This window comes from Cervus canadensis, chromosome X, assembly GCF_019320065.1.
Source record: "Cervus canadensis isolate Bull #8, Minnesota chromosome X, ASM1932006v1, whole genome shotgun sequence".
NCBI lineage: Eukaryota > Metazoa > Chordata > Mammalia > Artiodactyla > Cervidae > Cervus > Cervus canadensis.
Window position 1 is genome coordinate 127,448,358 of NC_057419.1, and position 20,840 is coordinate 127,469,197.

General features: G+C 39.9%; 1 protein-coding gene and 1 long non-coding RNA gene across 2 annotated transcripts in view; one reads left to right on the plus strand and one right to left on the minus strand.

Moving 5' to 3' along the window:
- LOC122434616 overlaps positions 1–20,840 on the minus strand; it is a 369,037-nt gene that overhangs the window by 309,253 nt on the left and 38,944 nt on the right. The gene's annotated exons all lie outside the window — the stretch shown is intronic.
- On the plus strand, positions 20,391–20,724 carry LOC122434615 (COP9 signalosome complex subunit 9-like). Its single transcript, XM_043458176.1, has one exon. The coding sequence runs from the start codon at positions 20,394–20,396 to the stop codon at positions 20,589–20,591; it is 198 nt and encodes a 65-aa protein (XP_043314111.1). The 5' UTR covers positions 20,391–20,393; the 3' UTR covers positions 20,592–20,724.

Genomic DNA, 20,840 nt, shown 5'->3' on the forward strand with positions numbered 1-20,840 from the left:
TTTTTTTTTTTTTTTTTTTTTTAAACTTAAAAATGTGTTTATCATTCTTCTTTGGACAATAATGGTTAAATAATATGCCATATCATTAATAGGACTCCTTATTGACTCAAGAATCAACAAAGGTTAGATGAAACATGTATTTTTATTTTACCTACCATAGTCATCTTTCAAAGCAGGCTGGTGGCACACAATGAGAGAAATTCACAGCCATACCAGTCATCTTAATACATGAAAATGATTGAAATGTTCCAGTTAAAAAGCAAAAATTGTCAGACTGGGACAACCATAAAAAAATGTCAACTCTATGCTGTTCACAAGAAACACATGTAAAACACAGGAATCTCAAAAAGGGTGAAATAAACATATGGAAAAAAAGTAAACGGCAAATTCTACACAAAATTAAGAGGTTATAGCTATATGAATATCAGGCAAAACAGACAATGAAGCAAAAGAGAGAAAGGTGACAAACCACTCCAGTTTCCCTTGTTGGAGAGATGCTACCTGCAGTTCTGCTTACCTTTCTAGGATGAGACTCTTCTTTTTGGCCTAAAATACTTTTTCTTTTTTTAACTAGTCATTGATGAATTTAAGGGGATTTTTACAAAATATTTTGTATAGGATTTACTTTGTTTATAACAGGAGTTGGTCTAAATGCCTAACCTACCATAATATTCTGAATAGAAGTCTGTGTATTCACTTTTTCATACAGTTAAATTTATTTAATGTGAAGGACTGTTTAGTCTGAAATCATGTCTTTAATGTTTTTTCTTAGTTCATGTTATACTATCCTTTCTGTAAAGAAAGAACAAGGATAAGTAAGAGTTGTTTCTTTCAAAGCTAGTGATCCATGCTTGTTCCCCTCCACCCTCATTTTTAAAATAAAATTTCACAGGTCACATAAATCCAAAAGTCTGCAAACCACTGCCTTAAAAGATGGTCGGTTCTAGAGGACTGGGTTTGAGTGGCAGGATACCACTGAATATAGGAATGAAAAGTGAGCAACCTGTGGGTGTTACAGACAGTTGAGTCCATCTCCACCTGCATTCAGCGAGCTTTTGTGCCCCCCCAAACCTGAAGCCAGTATGAGATAATTAAATACACGTGTTTCTGATATGTTAACTCACTGCTCATCAAGCTGGTTCTGCCAGAAGTTGGGACAGCCAAGCAAATTCTACCTTCTGTTTATTTGAAAATGGAAGTTATAGTACTTTCCTGAACTGAGAACTCAGATTTTACAAATATTAAGCAAGAGATAAACCTCCAGTTCTCTCATTTAAGGACAAGTAGATTAGATTTTATTTATTGATGTTCTCTGCTTAGGCCTGTGTTATTCTTTATTAATGAAATGAAGCAAACACATGAACAACAAGATGACCCAAAATGGGCTTTTCCCCATTATGCTAAATACATTTCCAATCCCAAATGATGTATTACCAGAAACTTTTCTGTTGATAAATAGTTAAGCACAGTCAAAAAAAGAAAATAATAGAGGATTATGGGTGAGTTTGAATTAATGTCAGGTATGATGGGATTTTCCACAGTAAACAGACTAATGAAAACTTGATTGGTTTCAGTCAAAAATCTGAGGGAACAAAACAACTTTTATAGTACCGCAATTAAAAACAAGGCATCTACTGGGGACGAACTATGGATGAATTCCAGAAGAAATCTTTGAACTAAATATTTAAGAGGAAGATGTTTATTTGGGCACACTTACAGCAATTAGTTCAGATGGTGTTGTCTGGCTAACAATCTGCCTGCATTTCTTTTTCGTTTTGAATATTTTTGAGCAAAAAGTATTAACTGGAGTTTCTCTCTGCCTCCCTCCCCCTATCTGTGCATGTCTGTTTCTTGTCTTTATTTTATATTTTCCTCTTTAAAAAAATTCTTCCACTGGAACTATTACCAAGGTGGTTAAGAAAAAAAAATAGGTATTTCTTTCATTCAACTTTTATTGATTCGAGTCAACAAGCAGCCCATTTGGTAACATCTCATTCAACTGTTATTGTCCAAAGAGGAATGGTAAAGGCCTTTTTAACTTAAAAAAATAAGAAAGGGCTAGGAATTCCCTGGTGGTCCATTAGTTGAGATTCTGAGCTTCACTGTCGAAGAGGGTGGGGTGTTCAATCTCTGGTGGGGGAAGTTCTGCAGGCTGCATGGTGTGGCCAAAAAAAAAAAAATGGGGTATACTCTAAACACTAGAATAAAAACTACATAAACAACACTAAGGGAAAGTCAAGCATTATTACAGGAACATACTTCTTTTGGAAGGAAACCTTTGTACTGGCTATGGCTGACAGCTTCATTAACTTTTTCCTCAAACTAGCAGTGGCCTTAAGGAAATCCAGGCCAAAAATCAACGTTTTACTCTTTTGGAAAGTTGACAAACTGATTCTAAAATGTATCAGGAAGTGCAAAAAGAGGAAAAAATAGCCAAGACACACCTAATGAAAAAGAACAAGCTGAGAAAATTTCCCTACCAGATAATCAAGACCTTTCATAAAGCTGTAGTAATTAAGATCTGGGTAAATACGGTGCAAGGATAGCCAAAGATCAATGGAGTACAATTACAAGCCCACAAACACCTCTACATACATGGGCATATGACATACGATTATCGCAGATCAGTGAGAGCGTGGATGGACTTTTTAAAACTAGTGCTAGAACAAAGAGTTCTTATGCATTTGAGAAAAATAACCTGACTCTTTACTCAAACCACACACAAAGAAATAAGCTCCCAGTGGATTAAATATTTAAATGTGAAGGCACAAATCATTGAATAATTACGATGCAACAAAAAGAACTGTTCCAATAAGAAAGGGTTTCTTAAAACATCAGGTACAAGTCACATAAGAAAAGACTGATAATTTCCATTTTAATGTTGTCAAACTTCAGAATTTCCATTCACCAAGACCATAAAGCAAAGGTAAAATGGAGCGACAATGTGCAAGAGGATATCTATGGCACATAACAGTATGTATGTATACATGCATGTACATGTTTATACATATTCTTAAAAATATGAAACCATCTACCCTACAGAAAAAAAAGAGGAGTAAAAGGCTTGAATACGCTTTTAGGAAAAAAAGGGGGAAACAATGAAAACCTCATTAGTAATCAGGATAATGTGAAGTAAAATCCTATTCATACAGCCACCAAATTGGCAAAAAATTAAAGTCTGACAAAAATACCAACTACTAATGAGTATGTGATGTTTTGGAGTTTCTTAGATACCTAAGAAAACTCAAGATCCTTTATTTTTTTTTTTTTGATAGTTTAAAACTATTTTTTTTTTATTAGTTGGAGGCTAATTACTTCACAACATTTCGGTGGGTTTTGTCATACATTGATATGAATCAGCCATAGAGTTACACGTATTCCCCATCCTGATCCCCCCTCCCACCTCCTTCTCCACCCGATTCCTCTGGGTCTTCCCAGTGCACCAGGCCCGAGCACTTGTCTCATGCATCCCACCTGGGCTGGTGATCTGTTTCACCATAGATAATATACATGCTGTTCTTTCGAAATATCCCACCCTCACCTTCTCCCACAGAGTTCAAAAGTCTGTTCTGTACTTCTGTGTCTCTTTTTCTGTTTTGCATATAGGGTTATCGTTACCATCTTTCTAAATTCCATATATATGTGTTAGTATGCTGTAATGTTCTTTATCTTTCTGGCTTACTTCACTCTGTATAATGGGCTCCAGTTTCATCCATCTCATTAGAACTGATTCAAATGAATTCTTTTTAACGGCTGAGTAATATTCCATGGTGTATATGTACCACAGCTTCCTTAGATTTGCATTATGAAGTTCAACATGCACCTATTCTTTAACCCAGCAATTCTGCTCCTCGGTAAACACCATTACATGTATGCAGCAAGAGATAAGAAAAGTAACACTTTATAATGGTATTCATTTGTAATGTACAAACAGCTAGAAAAAAATCAGTATCTATAAATAATAGATTGTTTTTCTATTGCTCAGTAGGAATACACCAAACAACAATATGCAGAGACAAGGGAAAAAACCAATGCAGTGTGGAGTCAAAGATTTTGTAATAAAAGTAACAAAGAAGATATACAGATGGCCAACAGACACATGAAAAGATGCTCAACATCTTTTAGATGTTAGAGAAATGAAATTTATTAGAGAAACAAAAATCAAAACTACAGTGAGGTATCACCTCACACCAGACAGAATGGCCATCAAAAAGTCTACAAATAACAAATGCTGGAGAAGGTGTAGGGAAAAGAAAATCCTCCTATTCTGTTGATAAGAAAGTAAATTGGTACAGCCACTATGAAAAACAGTATGGAGGTTTCTTAAAAAGCTAAAAATAGAGCTACCATGTGATCCTACAATCCCACTCCTGGGAAGATAGCTGGAAAAGATGAAAACTCCAATTCAAAAAGATACACGTACCCCAATATTCATAGCAGCACTATCTACAATAACCGAGACATGGAAGCTAAGTATCTATCGACATCGATAAAGATTTGGTATCCATGTACAATGGAACATTACTCAGCCATAAAAAAAGAAATAATGTCACTGGCCAGGACATGGATGGGCCCAGATATTATGATATTAAGTGAAGTAAGCCAAAGACAAATATCATCTGATATCACATAAATGTAGAATCCAAAAAATAGCACAAATGAACTTATTTACAAAACATAAATAGATTCAGATACAGAAAACAAACTTATGGTTACTAAAGGGGAAAGAGGGGAAAGAAGGGATGATTTACGAGTAGGGATTGACAGATACATAATATATGTAAATAAATAAGGACTTACTGTATAACATAGGGAACTATATTCAATATCTCTAATAACCTATAATGGAAAAGAATCTGAGTTATATAAAAACATATATTCACGTGTGTATAACTGAATCATTTTGCCGTATACCTGAAACTAACACAATACTATAAATCAACTATTGTTCAATAAGAAAATCTCAAGTCAAAGAAAACTATGTGGAGTTGGATTCCATTCATACAAGACTTAACAAATAGCCAAACAATACACTTACTTAGGAAAACATAACCATGTTAAAGGAAAGCAAGGAACTATTATCACAAGCCAGTATAGTGGTTTGCTCTGAACAGAGGGTAGAGATAAAGGTTCTATTGGGGAGGGGACCATCAGGGGAGTCTTAAAGGTACCGGCAATAGTCTACTTCCTTATCTAGGGTAATACTTTTATTTCTTATCATTATTATTATTGGCCACACCACACACCTTGTGAAATCCTAGTTCCCCGACCAGGGATCAAACCCAGGTCCCAGCAGTGAAAGCACCAAGTTCCATCCTCTGGATCATCAGGAGGATCAACCACCTCCACTCTCAATATTTTTTATGTTTAAATAATATATATGTTTTATTATATACAAACACACTTCAAAGTCAAAACATGAAAATTATATCTACATGGATAAATCTCACCCTCCCGCATCAAAAAAAAAAAAAATTCACTAGGTGTTGGTTGCATTTCTAAGTATTTGTAGAGACTAGAGAAGACTTTGAAATAGGTCAACTGGAATTCCATCACCTCCACTACCTACACCTTTGTTCATAGTGATGTTTTCTAAGGCCCACTTGACTTCACATTCTGGGATGTCTGGCTCTAGGTGAGTGATCACACCATCATGATTATCTGGGTCATTAAGATCTTTTTTGTACAGTTCTTCTGTGTATTCTTGCCACCTCTTCTTGATATCTTCTGCTTCTGTTAGGTCCCTACCATTTCTGTCCTTTATTGAGCCCATCTTTGCATGAAAAGTTCCCTTAGTATCTCCAACTTTCTTGAAGAGATCTCTAGTCTTTCCCATTCTATTGTTTTCCTCTCTTTCTTTGCATTGATCGATAAGGAAGGCTTTCTCTCTCCTGGCTATTCTTTGGAATTCTGCATTCAAATGGGTATATCTTTCCTTTTCTCCTTTGCTTTTTGCTTCCCTTCTTTTCACAGTTATTTGTAAGGGGCCTTCAGACAGCCATTTTGCTTTTTTGCATTTTGTTTTCTTGGGGATGGTCTTGATCTCTGTCTCCTGTACAATGTCATGAACCTCCGTCCATAGTTCATCAGGCACTCTGTCTATCAGATCTAGTGCCTTAAATCTATTTCTCACTTCCACTGTATAGTCATAAGGGATTTGATTTAGGTCATGCCTGAATGGTCTAGTGGTTTTCTCCACTTTCTTCAATTTCAGTCTGAATTTGGCAATACAAAGTTCATGATCTGAGCCACAGTCAGCTCCCAGTCTTGTTTTTGGTGACTGTTTAGAGCTTCTCCATTTTGGCTGCAAAGAATATAATCAATCTGATTTCGGTGTTGACCATCTGGTGATGTCCATGTGTAGAGTCTTCTCTTGTGTTGTTGGAAGAGGGTGTTTGCTATGACCAGTGCCGTTCTCTTGGCAAAACTATTAGCCTTTGCCCTGCTTCATTCCATACTCCAAGGCCAAATGTGCCTGTTATTCCAGGTGTTTCTTGACTTCCTACTTTTGCACTCCAGTCCCCTATAATGGAAAGGACATCTTTTTTGGGTGTTAGTTCTAAAAGGTCTTGTAGGTCTTCATAGAACCGTTCAACTTCTTCAGCATTACTGGTTGGGGCATAGGCTTGGATTACCAAGATATTGAATGGTTTGCCTTGGAAACGAACAGAAATGATTCTATCATTTTTGAGATTGCATCCAAGTACTGCATTTCAAACTCTTTTGTTGACCATGATGGCTACTCCATTTCTTCTAAGCGATTCCTACCCACAGTAGTAGTAGATATAATGGTCATCTGAGTTAAATTCACCCATTCCAGTCCATTTTAGTTCGCTGATTCCTAGAATGTCGACATTCACTCTTGCCATCTCCTGTTTGACCACTTCCAGTTTGCCTTAATTCATGGACCTAACATTCCAGGTTCCTATGCATCGGACCTTGCTTCTATCACCAGTCACATCTACAACTGGGTATTGTTTTTGCTTTGGCTCCATTCCTTCATTCTTTCTGGAGTTATTTCTCCACTGATCTCCAGTAGCATATTGGGTGCCTACTGACCTGGGGAGCACTGTGAAAGTGCATCACTCAATATGCCAGCAAATTTGGAAAACTCAACAGTGGCCACAGGACTGGGAAAGGTCAGTGTTCATTCCAATCCCTAAGAAAGGCAATCTCCAAAAATGCTCAAACTACCGCACAATTGTACTCATCTCATACGCTAGTAAAGTAATGCTCAAAATTCCCCAAGCCAGGCTTCAGCAATACGTGAACCGTGAACTTCCAGGTGAAAAGCTGGTTTTAGAAAATGCCGAGGAGCCAGAGATCAAATTGCCAACATCTGCTGGATCATTGAAAAGCAAGAGAGCTCCAGAAAAACATCTATTTCTGCCTTATTGACTATGCCAAAGCCTTTGACTGTGTGGATCACAATAAACTGTGGAAAATTCTGAAAGAGATGGGAATACCAGGCCACCTGACCTGCCTCTTGAGAAACCTGTATGCAGGTCAGGAAGCAACACTTAGAACTGGACATGAAACAACAGACTGGTTCCAAATAGGAAAAGGAGTACGTCAAGGCTGTATATTGTCACCCTGCTTATTTAACTTATATGCAGAGTACATAATGAGAAACACTGGGCTGGAAGACACACAAGCTGGAATCAAGATTGCCGGAAGAAATATCAATAACCTCAGATATGGAGATGACACCACCCTTATGGCAGAAAGTGAAGAGGAACTGAAAAGCCTCTTGATGAAAGTGAAAGAGGAGAGTGAAAAAGTCAGCTTAAAGCTCAACATTCAGAAAACTAAGATCATGGTATCTGGTCCCATCACCTCATGGGAAATAGATGGGGAAACAGTGGAAACAGTGGCAGACTTTATTTTTGGGGGCTCCAAAATCACTGCAGATGGTGATTGCAGCCATGAAATTAAAAGACGCTTACTCCTTGGAAGGAAAGTTATGACCAACCTAGATAGCATATTGAAAAGCAGAGACATTACTTTGCCAACAAAGGTCCGTCTAGTCAAGGCTATGGTTTTTTCAGTGGTCATGTATGGATGTGAGAGCTGGACTGTGAAGAAAGCTGAGCGCCGAAAAATTGATGCTTTTGAACTGTGGTGTTGGAGAAGACTCTTGAGAGTCCCTTGGACTGCAACAAGATCCAGCCTGTCCATCCTAGAGGAGATCAGTCCTGGGTGTTCATTGGAAGGACTGATGCTGAAGCTGAAACTCCAATACTTTGGCCACCTCATGCGAAGAGTTGCCTCATTGGAAAAGACCCTGATGCTGGGACGGATTGGGGGCAGGAGGAGGCGGGGACGACAGAGGATGTGATGGCTGGATGGCATCACCGACCTGATGGGCATGAGTTTGAGTAAACCCCGGGAGTTAGTGATGGACAGGGAGGCCTGGCGTGCTGTGATTCATGGGGTCGCAAAGACTCAGACACGACTGAGCGACTGAACTGAACTGAGAGAAGACTTGATCACAGATAGCACCAATCATCCTTTGGGGAATTACTGTTTTGTTTTTCCTGTCTTTAGACATCTTAATGTCAATCTGCATACAGGAAAAGGATTAGACTGAATGCTTCACAAACTGACTCTTCCGAGGAAGGACTCAGACAACTTCATTATGAACAAGTCCACCTTCATTTAGAGGCTGAGCAAGAATGAACGAGGGTGACGCTAATCCCTCTCAGTGCACTATCTCCTCCCAAGCCCCTAACCTTATCCGGGAAACCTGAGATATCTCTGTAAAAACAAACTGCCAACACAAACCCTAGTACAGCCCCTTCAAATTGCATCAAACACTTCACTTCGCACTTGCTTCGTTTCCCTGGTAACAACCTACCTTGGCTTCCCAACTACTTGGCTGTCTGTTCATCATCTGTCAGTTCTAGTTTATGATTCAAAACATTTCCAGGTGGGCTGCTAGCTTCAGGAAGGAATTTGGACTTAATTACTGCCTTGGCCAGTCATCCAACTCCTTCCTTTCACTGGCTTGGCCATTTTCATCCAAACCTGGTAGCATCAGCTGGCATGCACCTTGCTTCTTTCCAGAATCTTGCCAACCCAACCCCAGGCATAAGTCCATGACCTTCCGCTGTTACATCTATCTTAAATTCAACTTCATCTGCAATTATCCCTTTCTGCTTGGCTCTGGTGTAGGCAGCAACTATAATAATTCCCTACACCACCACCAGTTTGACACCTCTGAAGACTGTCTTGCTGACCTCACCTTTAAATGATCTTTATGAGTGAGATTTCTCAGGAGTTCAAACTGCCCCTTTGTCCTGGAGCACAAGATATACCTATGTCACATTCTCCTGCCCATCACTGTAGAGTTGAAGTGGGGCTAGCAGAGGCTGGGAGAACAGAGAGACCCAGAAGGCACATACTTGGGAAAAGTCCACATGAGTGGGCCTGGTCATCAAAGTATCAAGCTGCAGGCCAAGTGGGTATGTTGGCAGCAGGGAACACAACTCAACACAATGATGAACAGCAGCCACCAAATCTCAGGATTGGCCAGGTTCAATTTGGGAAGCAGATCACCTAAGAAGTTCAAAAAACCTCCTCTACTCTCTCATTTGTTCTGCCTGGTTAACTTCTACCTTCATCTTTTCAGATCTCAGATTAACCACCATCTCCCTCTATAAAGTCTCTGCCCTTCAGATTAACTGACTCTAGTGTGAGCTCTAAATCATAACATCCTCCACTCCCTCTATAATAACATTGTTGTCATTCAGTAACTAAGTCGTGTCCAACTCTTTGCACCTCCATGGATTGCAGCATGCCTGGCTTCCCTGTCCCCCACTATCTCCCAAAGTTTGCTCAAATTCATATCCATTGAGTCAGTAATGCTATCTGTCTGTCTCATTTTGTTGCTCCCTTCTCCTGACTTCAATCTTTCCCAGCATCAGGGTCTTTTCCAATGAGTTGGCTCTTCACAACAAGGGGCTAAAATATTGGAGATTCAGCATCAGCATCAGTCCTTCCAATGAATATTCAGGACTCATTTCCTTTAGAATTGACTGATTTGATCTCCTTGCAGTCCAAAGGACTCTCAAGAGTCTTCTCCAGCACCACAGTTCAAAAGCATCAACTCTTCAGTGCTCAACCTTCTTTCTGGTCCAACTCTCACATCTGTACATGTTAACATGACTAGCTTTTCTCTTGCCCTTGTTAGAAAGATAAGCTCCCATTAGGAGTCAGCATCATCTGGCACATTACCTGCCCCATGCAAAATAGAGTAGGAAAAAGTAATAAGACTTTTTGAATGAGTGAATCTTTTAAAAGGCTGAAATGGAGAGCTGGGACGGAAGGTCAAGGAATCACAGTCCTAGAGAAACTAGGAAAACATGAGCCAGAATAGAGACTAAAGTTTAAGGGAGGGTTTACTCACAAGCAGAGTCTCTGGCACAAAGACAGACAATGGTCTGCAACCAAGTGTTGGTACTGAGTCTCCACGCTGCTGATATAAGTCTGCTCAAATGCATTAAAAAATATATTATTCCCAAATCCTAGGGTAGGGCTGACTCTTTAGAAAATGGCTGTGTCCTCAACCACAGGAACATGGGTCCAAAGTGGTCCCTAGGAGATCTGAGCAGATAATTAAAGCTTTTCCAGGGTTATCAGTGCAAACCAAAAACCCCAGGCTGCTCAGAAAAATGAGCTCACATGATACTACACAGTCATGGATGCTTCAGATCCCTTTTAAAGGCACCCAAAGAATAAATCGGGGCTTCCCTAGTGGCTCAGACAGTCAAGAATCTGCCTGCAATGCAGAAGACCCAGGTTTGATCCCTGGGTCAGGAAGATCCCCTGGAGAAGGAAATGGCAACCCACTCCAGTATTCTTGCATGGAGAATCCCATGGACAGAAGAGCCTGATAGGTTACAGTCCATGGGGTTGCAAAGAGTTGGACACGACTGAGCGACTAATCACTTTCACTTTCAATGAATAAATTATGAAGTAACTAACTGACCACATCTTCACTCAATTTCTGGCTTCTCCTAACTTCCGAGCAGACAAGCATTGACAGCAATTTTTCTTCCCCTCAAGGTAAGCCAGCCTCTCCTTGTGCACCCTCCCCAGGCAGCTTGAAAGAATCCTCCCGAAATCTTATAGTATCTATCCCCAGTGGCAGAAATTAAGGGCACCTAGAAACAATTGCAATTTTTCTTTAAAGCTCCACACAGCAGACTAGGTTGAGAATAACATTGCTGTATATTAGGAATCTATAATCTTTAATCTTTTCCTGATGAGAAACTGCAGTTCTCTTTGGTCTTAAGGAAGCACTGTTTTCCCACTAGGAATCCAGGAAATGTCCACAACAGGCAACAATCCAGGAAACGTGGAAAGGCAGGAGCGCAAACAAGGCTCCAACGTCGACCAGCTAGTAGACCCACTGCTTGGGGTTTTCTGCTCAGTAGTTGTAAAAGCATGAACAAACATTAAAGTTGATTTCAAATAAGTCCCTTTCTACCATCATGGAACGTCTCTGGAAAGAGACACAAAAATACTGCCAACAGTAGTTGCTACTAAGGACAGAATCAAGGAGGCCGGGGGATATGAGTTTGAAGGAGAATCAATTTTCACTGCATACCTGTTTGTACTTTTTGAAATCTGTGTTGTAGGTAATACTTTTTAAAATCAGAGAAATTTAATTTTAAATAAAATAAGCATCCTGCCTGTGTCTTGGCTCCATTTTGCAGTCAAGTTCATTCTTCCTGGGGTGACTCCCATGACATGCTAGTGGGAAGAGACTCCCTGGCACTTTGTATGTGGGTGGATATTTCAAAGAAGGGCCTACTGCCAAGTCCAGATCCCTATGCAATTATTACAGACACAGGGCAGACCACAGTAAAGCTGGAGAAGATGGCACAACAGCTGTTGCTTTCAGACAAAGTGGGTATGGATGAGACTTCATCCTTTCAACTGGCTGATGTCACTGCTCTCCCCGTGTGTGCATCTTAGCCTGACTAAGTTCACTAGAAAGAACACTGACCAGATGAGCCTATATCACTGAAAAAATGCTGGCTGAAAAGATAGTGCAAATGCCACAATGATCAACTGTAAGACTCTAAGGTTCAGGATGGCAGGAGCCACACCAGTCTTATTCACCACATCCCCAGTCCCTAGCATAGTTCCTAGCAGTCACAAGGCATTCAATGAGAACCTATTTAAAGAATTAAGGATACATGATAGGTAGAAAAGTATGCCCCCTTTCCATTTACCAGAGAAGTTAACTTACTTGCCTAAAGACACACAGCTTAATATTGCCAGATCTCAGACTAGAACAAGGTCTCCTGACTCCTCATCCATTGATCTTTCGAACAAGGTCTCCTGACTCCTCATCCATTGATTTTTCCATTATACAAAGCTTTGGATAAACCAGCAGCAAGAGAACAATAAGGGCTCAAACCATTATCTCAAAAAAGGTTAATCAGCAATTTCATACAGTTTAACCTAGAAAATGGATTTTGAGATACAACTGAAAACAAAAAGGATTCAAATAGATAATTTCATTTGAAAACAATGCACATATGTGTATAGCTGAATCACTTTGCTGTACGGTAGAAGTTAACCCAACATTGTAAATCAACTACACTTCAGTAAATCTTAAAATACACTATCTCATTTAGGTCTTTGAATAAACATTAGACAAGTTACTCTAAAAGAATGCTGAATTAAAGTATTTCCAAAAAAAATAATAAAGTATTTCCAGCTAACGGCCATCCTAAAAGATGTAAGGTGATCTCTCATTGTGGTTTTAATTTGCATTTCCTAATGATTAGTGATGCTGAGCAACTTTCATATACGTGTTGACCATTTGTATACTTTCTTTGGAAAAATGTCTGTTCAGGTCCTTTGCCCAATTTTTACCTGGATTGTTCGCTTTTTTACCTTTTGAGTTGTACAAGTTTCTTATATTGTTTGGATATTAACCCCTTATCAGATATATGGGTTGCAAATATTTTCTCTCAACATATAGGTAGCCTTACCACTTTGTCAATGGTTTCCTTTGCTGTGCAGAGCTTTTTTATGGTCCTTGTTTATTTTTCCTTCTATTGCTTTCCCTTTTGTGTCATATCAAAAATCATTTCCAAGGCCAAGATCACAGTCTTTCCCCTTATGCTTTCTTCTAGAAGGTTTACAGCTTCAGGTGTAACATCCAAGTCATTAAGCCACTTTGAGTTGGTTTCTGTCTATGCTGTGAGGTTTAAGTGTCCACTTTCACTATTTTGCATGTGGTTATCCAGTTTTCACAACATCGTTAATTGAACAGACTATCCTTTCCCCATTGTGTATTCCTGGCGCCCTTGTAGAAAATTAACTGAACATATACATGTGGGTTTACTTCTAGGCTCTCAATTCTGTTCCATTGGTCCATGTGTCTATTTTTATGTCAGTACCATATTGTTTTTTATAGCTCTGTGATATAGTTTTGAAGTTGAGAAGTGTGATGCCTCTAGCTATGTTTTTCTTAGGATTTCTTTGGTTATTTAGAATCTTTTGTGATTACAGAAATGTTAGAATTATTGTTTTTAATGCTGTGACAAATGCCATGATAGAAAAAAAGGCAATTCTTGTACATGGTTGATGGGAATTTAATGTGGAACAACCACTATGGAAAACAGCAAAGAGGTTTCTTGAAAAATTAAAATTAGAATTACCATATGATCCAATATATATCCAATATGTATCTCCTGGGTATATATCCAAAGAAAATGAAACCAGTACCTTAAAGAGAGATCTACAGACCCATATTCATTGCAGCATTATTCTCAATAGCTAAGATATGAAAGAGAACCCAAATATCTGTTAATAAATGAGCAGATAAAGTAATTATGAGATAAATGTTAGTCAGCCTTTAAAAAGGAGATCCTGTCATCTGCAACAATATGGATAAACCTGGAGGACCTTATGCTAAGTGAAATAAACCAGACACAAAGAAAAAGAACCACTGCATGATCTCAATTATATGTAAAATCTAGTAAAAGTTTAATTATAGAAGCAGAGAGTAGAACAGTGGTTATCAGAGGTGAGGGATATGGGGAGACGTGATCAAAGGGTACAAAGTTATAGTTATGCTAGGCTTCAGTAGTACGTGACTCGAGAACCTCCAGATGTACAAGTTGGGTTTTGAAGAGGCAGAGGAACCAGAGATCAAACTGCCAACATTCATTGGACCATGGAGAAAGCAAAGGAGTTCCAGAAAAACATCTAGTTCTACTTCCTTGACTATGGTAAAGCCTTTGACCATATGGAACACAATAAATCATGGAAAATCCTTAAAAAGATGGGACTACTAGACCTCCTTACCTGTCTCCTGAGAAATCTGTATGCGGGTCAAGAAGCAACAGTTAAAACTGGACATGGAACAATGGACTGGTTCAAAACTGGGAAAGGAAAAAAAAAAAAACTGGGAAAAGAGTATGTCAAAGCTACATATTGTTACCTTGCTTATTTAACTTAGATGCAGAGTATGTGTGTGCACGTGTGCTAAGTCACTTCAGTCATGTCCAACTCTATGTGACCATATGGACCATAGCCTCCCAGGCTCCTCTGTCCATGGGATTTTCCAAGTAAGAATACTGGAGTGGGTTACCATGCCCTCCTCCAGGGATCTTCCCAACCCAGGGATCAGTACTGTGTTTCTTACATCTCCTGCATTGACAGGCAAGTTCTTTATACCACTAGTGCTACCTGGGAAGTCCTATATGAGGAGTACATCATGCTAAATGCCAGGCTGGATGAATCACAAGCTGTAATCAAGATAGCAGGGAGAAATATCAATAACCTCAGATATGCAGATAACACCACCCTAATGGCATAAAAGTGAAGAGAAACTAAAGAGCCCCTTGATGAAGGCGAAAGAAGAAAGTGAAAAAGTTGGCTTAAAAACTCAACATTCAAAAACCTAAGATCATGGCATCTGGTCCCATCACTTCATGGCAAATAGAAGGGGGAAAAGTATAAACAGATTTATTTTCTTGGGCTCCAAAATCACTGTGGACTATGACTGCAGCCATGAAATTCAAAGATGCTTGCTCCTTGGGAAAAAAGCTATGACAAACCTAGACAGCATATTAAAAAGCAGAGACATTATTTTGCTGACAAAGGTCTGTATAGCCAAAACTATGGTTTTTCAAGTAGTCATGTATGGATGTGAGACTTAGACCATAAAGAAAGCTGAGTGCCAAAGAATGGATGCTTTCAAACCGTGGTGCTAGAGAAAACTCGAGAATCCTTTGGACAGAAAGGAGATCAAACCAGTCAATCCTAAAGGAAATCAACCCTGAATATTCATTGGAAGGACTAATGCTGAAGCTCCAATACTTTGGCCATCTGATGCGAAGAGCTGGCTGACTGGAAAAGACCCTGATTCTGGGAAAGATCTGGGAGGAGAAAGGGGCAGCTGAGGATATGATGGTTAGATAGCATCACCAACTCGGACATAAATCTGAGCAAACTCACATAAATCTGAGGAAACTCCAGGAGATAGTGGAGGTCAGAGGAGCCTGGTGTGCTGGAGTCCATGGGGTTGCAAGATTTGGACATGACTTAGCGACTAAACCACTATCACGACAACCACTGCCAAAGGATGAATACACCTAGAGATCTAACATACAGCACAACGACTATAGTTAATAATACTGTATTGAATACTGGAAGTTTCCTAAGAGCACGACCACAAAAACACAGAAACAAGTGGTAACTATGTGACAGGATACATTAATTAGCTTGATTGTAGTAATCATTTCACTATGTAAATATATATCATGTTATATGCTTTAAATATAAAAATTTTAATGACAATTTTTTAAATAAATGTATAATCAATCCTCACTACTGTAATATAAAATTTTCAAAAGGAAATAAAATTGTCTTAATAGAAATCTTTTGCTATAAAAAAATACTTCAGCTAACATGAAATGGAATAATTAGTTTACTGTAAACCAACATGAAACAGAAAAATATGTCTTTGGAAATGTTACTTTATATCGGAAGCTACAAAGAAATGACTGAAAGAGAAGCTCAGTTCCTTGGACTTCCAAAATGAGGCCCCAGAGACTAGTCCTTGGATCAAAGAAGAGCCATCCACAAAACTGCACCTCCCTTACAGTACGACTACCCAAACCCTACTCCTCCCTTCCTCCTTGTTCAGTCGCTCAGTCGCGTCCAACTCTGCGACCCCATGAACTGCAGCACTCCAAGCTTCCCTGTCCTTCACTATCTCCCGGAGTTTGCTCAAACTGGTGTCCATTGAGTCGGTGATGCCATCCAACCATCTTATCCGCTGTTCCCCCCCTTTTCCTCCTGCCTCCCTCCACAAGCAGAGCCAAAATGCTCCTAGATGCCCTCTCACTCTTTCCTATCCAAACTAAGGCCTATCATCAGCTGGCTAATATAAATAATTTCTCATGCTAAAGTCCTTTCACCATGCATATATATGTATCAAAATCATGTTGTACACTGTAAATAGTATTTGTCAATTATACCTCAATGAAGTCCCATAAACTAGAATTTAATTTTTTTTTTAATTTGGAAATGAAGAAACACAAAAAGAGCTTGTCAACAATTTCAGGCTTTCAGTTAATTCACTGTATACCAAATCACTCAAAGCCAATTCTTTAAAATTCATTTCACCAAATAATCAGTCCATCAAAACCTGTTAGTTCCAGTTACAATTCAGAGTTAACCCCTCTGTCTGTCTGCCCTCCTGGCTGCCCAACAGAGCATGTTTCAGTGCATGTGTGTTTTGTGTGGGAGGAGGGTGCCAAGGTCACTATTAGCAGGTCTTGAACAGGACCCTTAACTCTGCCATAAGACACAGACTCTCCTATTAACCCTCACCCATCACCCAACTGCAGATGCAGCCAAACCACCTCTGCAAATCTCAGCAGACCTGAAATTTCAGGGGGAAAAAAGCCTCTGAAAAAAAAAAAAAACCTACCAAAATTATTAAGCCCTTCCTGTGTGGATATTCTTCAGTTCAGTTGCTAAGTTGTGTCCAACTCTTTGCAACCCCATGCACGCCAGGCTTCCCTATCCATCACCAACTCCCAGAGCTTGCTCAAACTCATGTCCATCGAGTCAGCGATGCCATCCAACCAACTCACCCTCTGTCTGTAGATATTCTTAGTGGTCACCAATTCCTATTCTCCTTTCCGTAAAGTAGACCTAGCCATTCTGCAGTGAGGAAGATGTGATGAGTCCAACTAATGAAATGTGAAGGAAAATTACATGTATCAGTTCCAACCTGAAATCATCAGAAATCCTTACTGATTCTCCAGTCCCTTCTCTTTCCCTGGCCTGTGTTCCAAACAGAGCAACTACAGGATACCAGAGTCTTCCTTGGTTTCCTTCCTCCATCAGCTTGGTTTCCAAAGTATCCGAGCCTTCTCAACAATCCCAGCTTGTATTGGTACCAATCATACCTGGGAAATAAACCTTTGTTATTTTAGGACACTGAACTTTTGAGGTTCATCAGTTACTGCAGTATAGCCTAGCCTTTTTCAGCCAATAAAAAACTAAGTAGTTAACTGAAACATGTCTTTGGGAATCAATAATTATACAATTTCAGAGGAAGGAAGAACGTGTTACTATCTCAAAGGGACAGAATCTCCCCATTGCTCCCACTCCACACTTTTCCCGTTTCAACCCATACTGGCTGCAAGATGACTGCTGTGAGACATAATAAAACTTCAAAAAAACAATCAGTTAAGCGGCAACTTGGTCAATTAATCACTGAGCAAGAGAGTTTTCGGTGAATTGATGTTCAGCAACTTGACTTGCACTTACTTGGTTGAATCCTGGAATAGGAGGCCCCTGCTGTAGGCTGATGAAAGACATTCCTGTTCTCAGGGAAAATCCTCAAAGCATAAGACAAAAGAAGCCTCTCTTCTGTCCATCCAAGGTTAATCCTGTGTCCATCACTCCAAATTTCCTCTTTCTGTGCATACAACCTTGCCTTTGTCCAGAAGTCCAGTAACTTCAAGAGGTTCCAGAAGAACCTTTGGACAGAACTTTTGAAAAAACAAGCCCAACTTCTGGAAGACTCTTTGCCAGCTGAGTTCAGAAGCAGGGGATCTTACTCTTCTGTCCTCTCCAAACAAGTTTAGACTAATCTCCCATCTGTCTCTGGACAAATGACTTCTGGAATAGTATGACAGAATGATTTTTGAGAAGGAAATGGCAACCCACTCCAGTATTCTTGCCTGGAGAATCCCATGGACCAAGAAGCCTGGCAGGCTACAGTCTGTGAGATCGCAAGAGTCGGACATGACTTAGCAACTAAACTACTAACTAGAATGGTTTACTGGAGATTAGCGCTCAGCAACAAGTGAAATGTTGGGTAAAGAGACTTTACAACACTCTACTGCCCAGTGGAAAGATGGTTGTTTAGTATTTTCCTTTTCTGATCCCTACTTTCCTTTTCTATCTTTTAAAATGAAGGTTCTTTGAGTCATCCAAAAGCAAGATTTGATGACTAACAAAGTTTTTCTTAGCAGCACCCAAATAAATTTTCCTTCACAAAAATACATACTGTTCCTGCCTCACACACACCGCGCCCCCCACACACACAAACACATTATTCTGTAATTGTTCCAGTGAGATCATAACAGACATAAATGACCTGGATGACATAAAGAACCTTAATCTGGAATCTCTAAGACATCACATTCCAGGAGGCCTTAAGTCTACAAAATCTGATGTTGAGAGGTCTCAAATGGGTCCTTATCCCCACACTGTTTGTTTTAAGAAAAACATTACAGGTTCATTATCAACAACCCTCCAGTCAGCCCAGTTCTCTCACAATAGCCCCAGGAACCAGTTTGGGGATTTATGATAACTGCCCTCATGGGCTTCTACCAATATAAGATTGTTGGTATTAATATTATCCATGTGTTCATTCAACAGGCACTTATTAAGTGGCTAATATGTACTAGAGAGCGGTGATGAGGACACAAGACAAAAACAAAGCACGTTATGAACCCTCATTTTTTATGACTTCCTCATTGACTTGGCACACGTAGTCCAACTTCGCAGAAATAAGTTACATGTGCTATTTCTTCACAGCAAGTAACATAGTCTGTAGTTACTTTCCACGGTACACAAGAGTTCTGTAGTTTGCCTGTTGTAAAAAAATAAATAACAGCCCTAAGTGGTTCCCCCTTGATGAAGTGGGCAGATCCTGTGCTCACCATCTACACAGCCATCCTTGGTTCTGGAATACCGGTAGTCTCCTCTTACTGATGGTTAGGGACTAGAGAGCTAATATAAAAACGTAAAAGAACCTCAAAGCCTGGACAATAAGGAAGGCATGCCTGAAGAATGGGAAGAATGAGTCAGTAAAAGCAAATCCTTACTCTGGTCTATAAGACGTAGTGTGTGATCTGGTCCCAGCCAACCTCTCTACCTAGCATTATCCCATTCTCCTTTCCACTCATGACAAAGCTGCTATACTCCTTTATCCTCTGAGTCTTCACCCAAGCCATTCCTCTATAGGAACACATCTCACCCCTATTCACACAGGTCCTAGGGAAGCCTTCTATAACTCAGCCATGCCTTCCCATCCCACATTTGGTCCCTGTATTCTATATTCTCATAAAAATGTTACTTTTCTTTTCAGCACCTGCCACATCTTTGTACCCTCCCTCAGCACCAAATAAAGTGCCTGGCAAACTGTAAGCACTCAAATATTTGGTGAATGAGTTGGTGAATGAGTAAATGGATGGACAAATGAATGAATGATGGCTCCAGCTCTCTGGGATCCATCCCCAAATAACAGGAACAGGTGCAAGTGAATAAAAGCTTTCAAGTAATAAGATCTGAGTGTATTAAATATATTTATATTATATATATCATGTGTTTGTGTGTTTATGTGTATTTGGGAGGAAGAGGACTGTGGGCCTTTCATCCAGAAAGTGTTTGTAGTCAACTATTGACTATCAGTATATATATATACTGATGTGCATGGGTGTATATATATAGATATAGAGGTGGGGGAGAGGGAGGCAGGGGGAAGAGTGTGTGTATATATGTATGTATTTGGGAGGAAGAGGACTGTAAGCCTTTGTTCCAGAAAGTTTTTCTAGTCAACAGTCCTCATAACTGAAAGACGCACATGCAAGCTCAGTCACTAAGTCGTGTCCAACTCTTTGTGACTCTATGGACTGTAGCCCACCAGGCTCCTCTATCCATGGACTTCTCCAGGCAAGAATACTGGAACTGGTTGCCATGCCCTCCTCCAGGGGATCTTCCCAAGCCAGGAATTGAACCCATGTCTCTTGCATCTTCTGCATTGGCAGGTGGATTCTTTACCACTGAGCCACCAGGGAAGGACCCGAAATACAGGTCCCATAGAAACCATAAAGAGAATGGAGTCCAGATTGCGGGAGAAGATGAAGCCGGCCGTGGACGAGATGTTTCCCAAGGGCGCCGGGCCGTATGTGGACCTGGACGAGGCAGGAGGCAGCACTGGGCTCCTGATGGACTTGGCAGCCAATGAAAAGGCAGTTCACGCAGACTTTTTCAATGATTTTGAAGATCTCTTTGACGATGATGATATCCAGTGAGGTGTGTCCAGCGGTGCATTTGGTGAAGCTTCGCCACGTGGTGGTGTGGTGGGTCTCCTTAAAGGACAGTTTCAGGTGGTTCCAGAGAACTTGTGGGAATCGCTAGAATTTAGGAGATGATTAGCCAAGAAAGAGAAGGTTTTAACCATCTGGAGGAGGCCTGTTAAACTCTGAATGTGGCCAGCTTTTGTCCTTAACTTCAGTTAAAATAAAGTGATTACTTGCAGGGTAAAAAAAAAAAAAAAGAGA

Bases quoted from the DNA above. Each gene is read 5' to 3' on its own strand.
- LOC122434615 (XM_043458176.1), top strand. From the start codon at position 20,394: ATGGAGTCCAGATTGCGGGAGAAGATGAAGCCGGCCGTGGACGAGATG.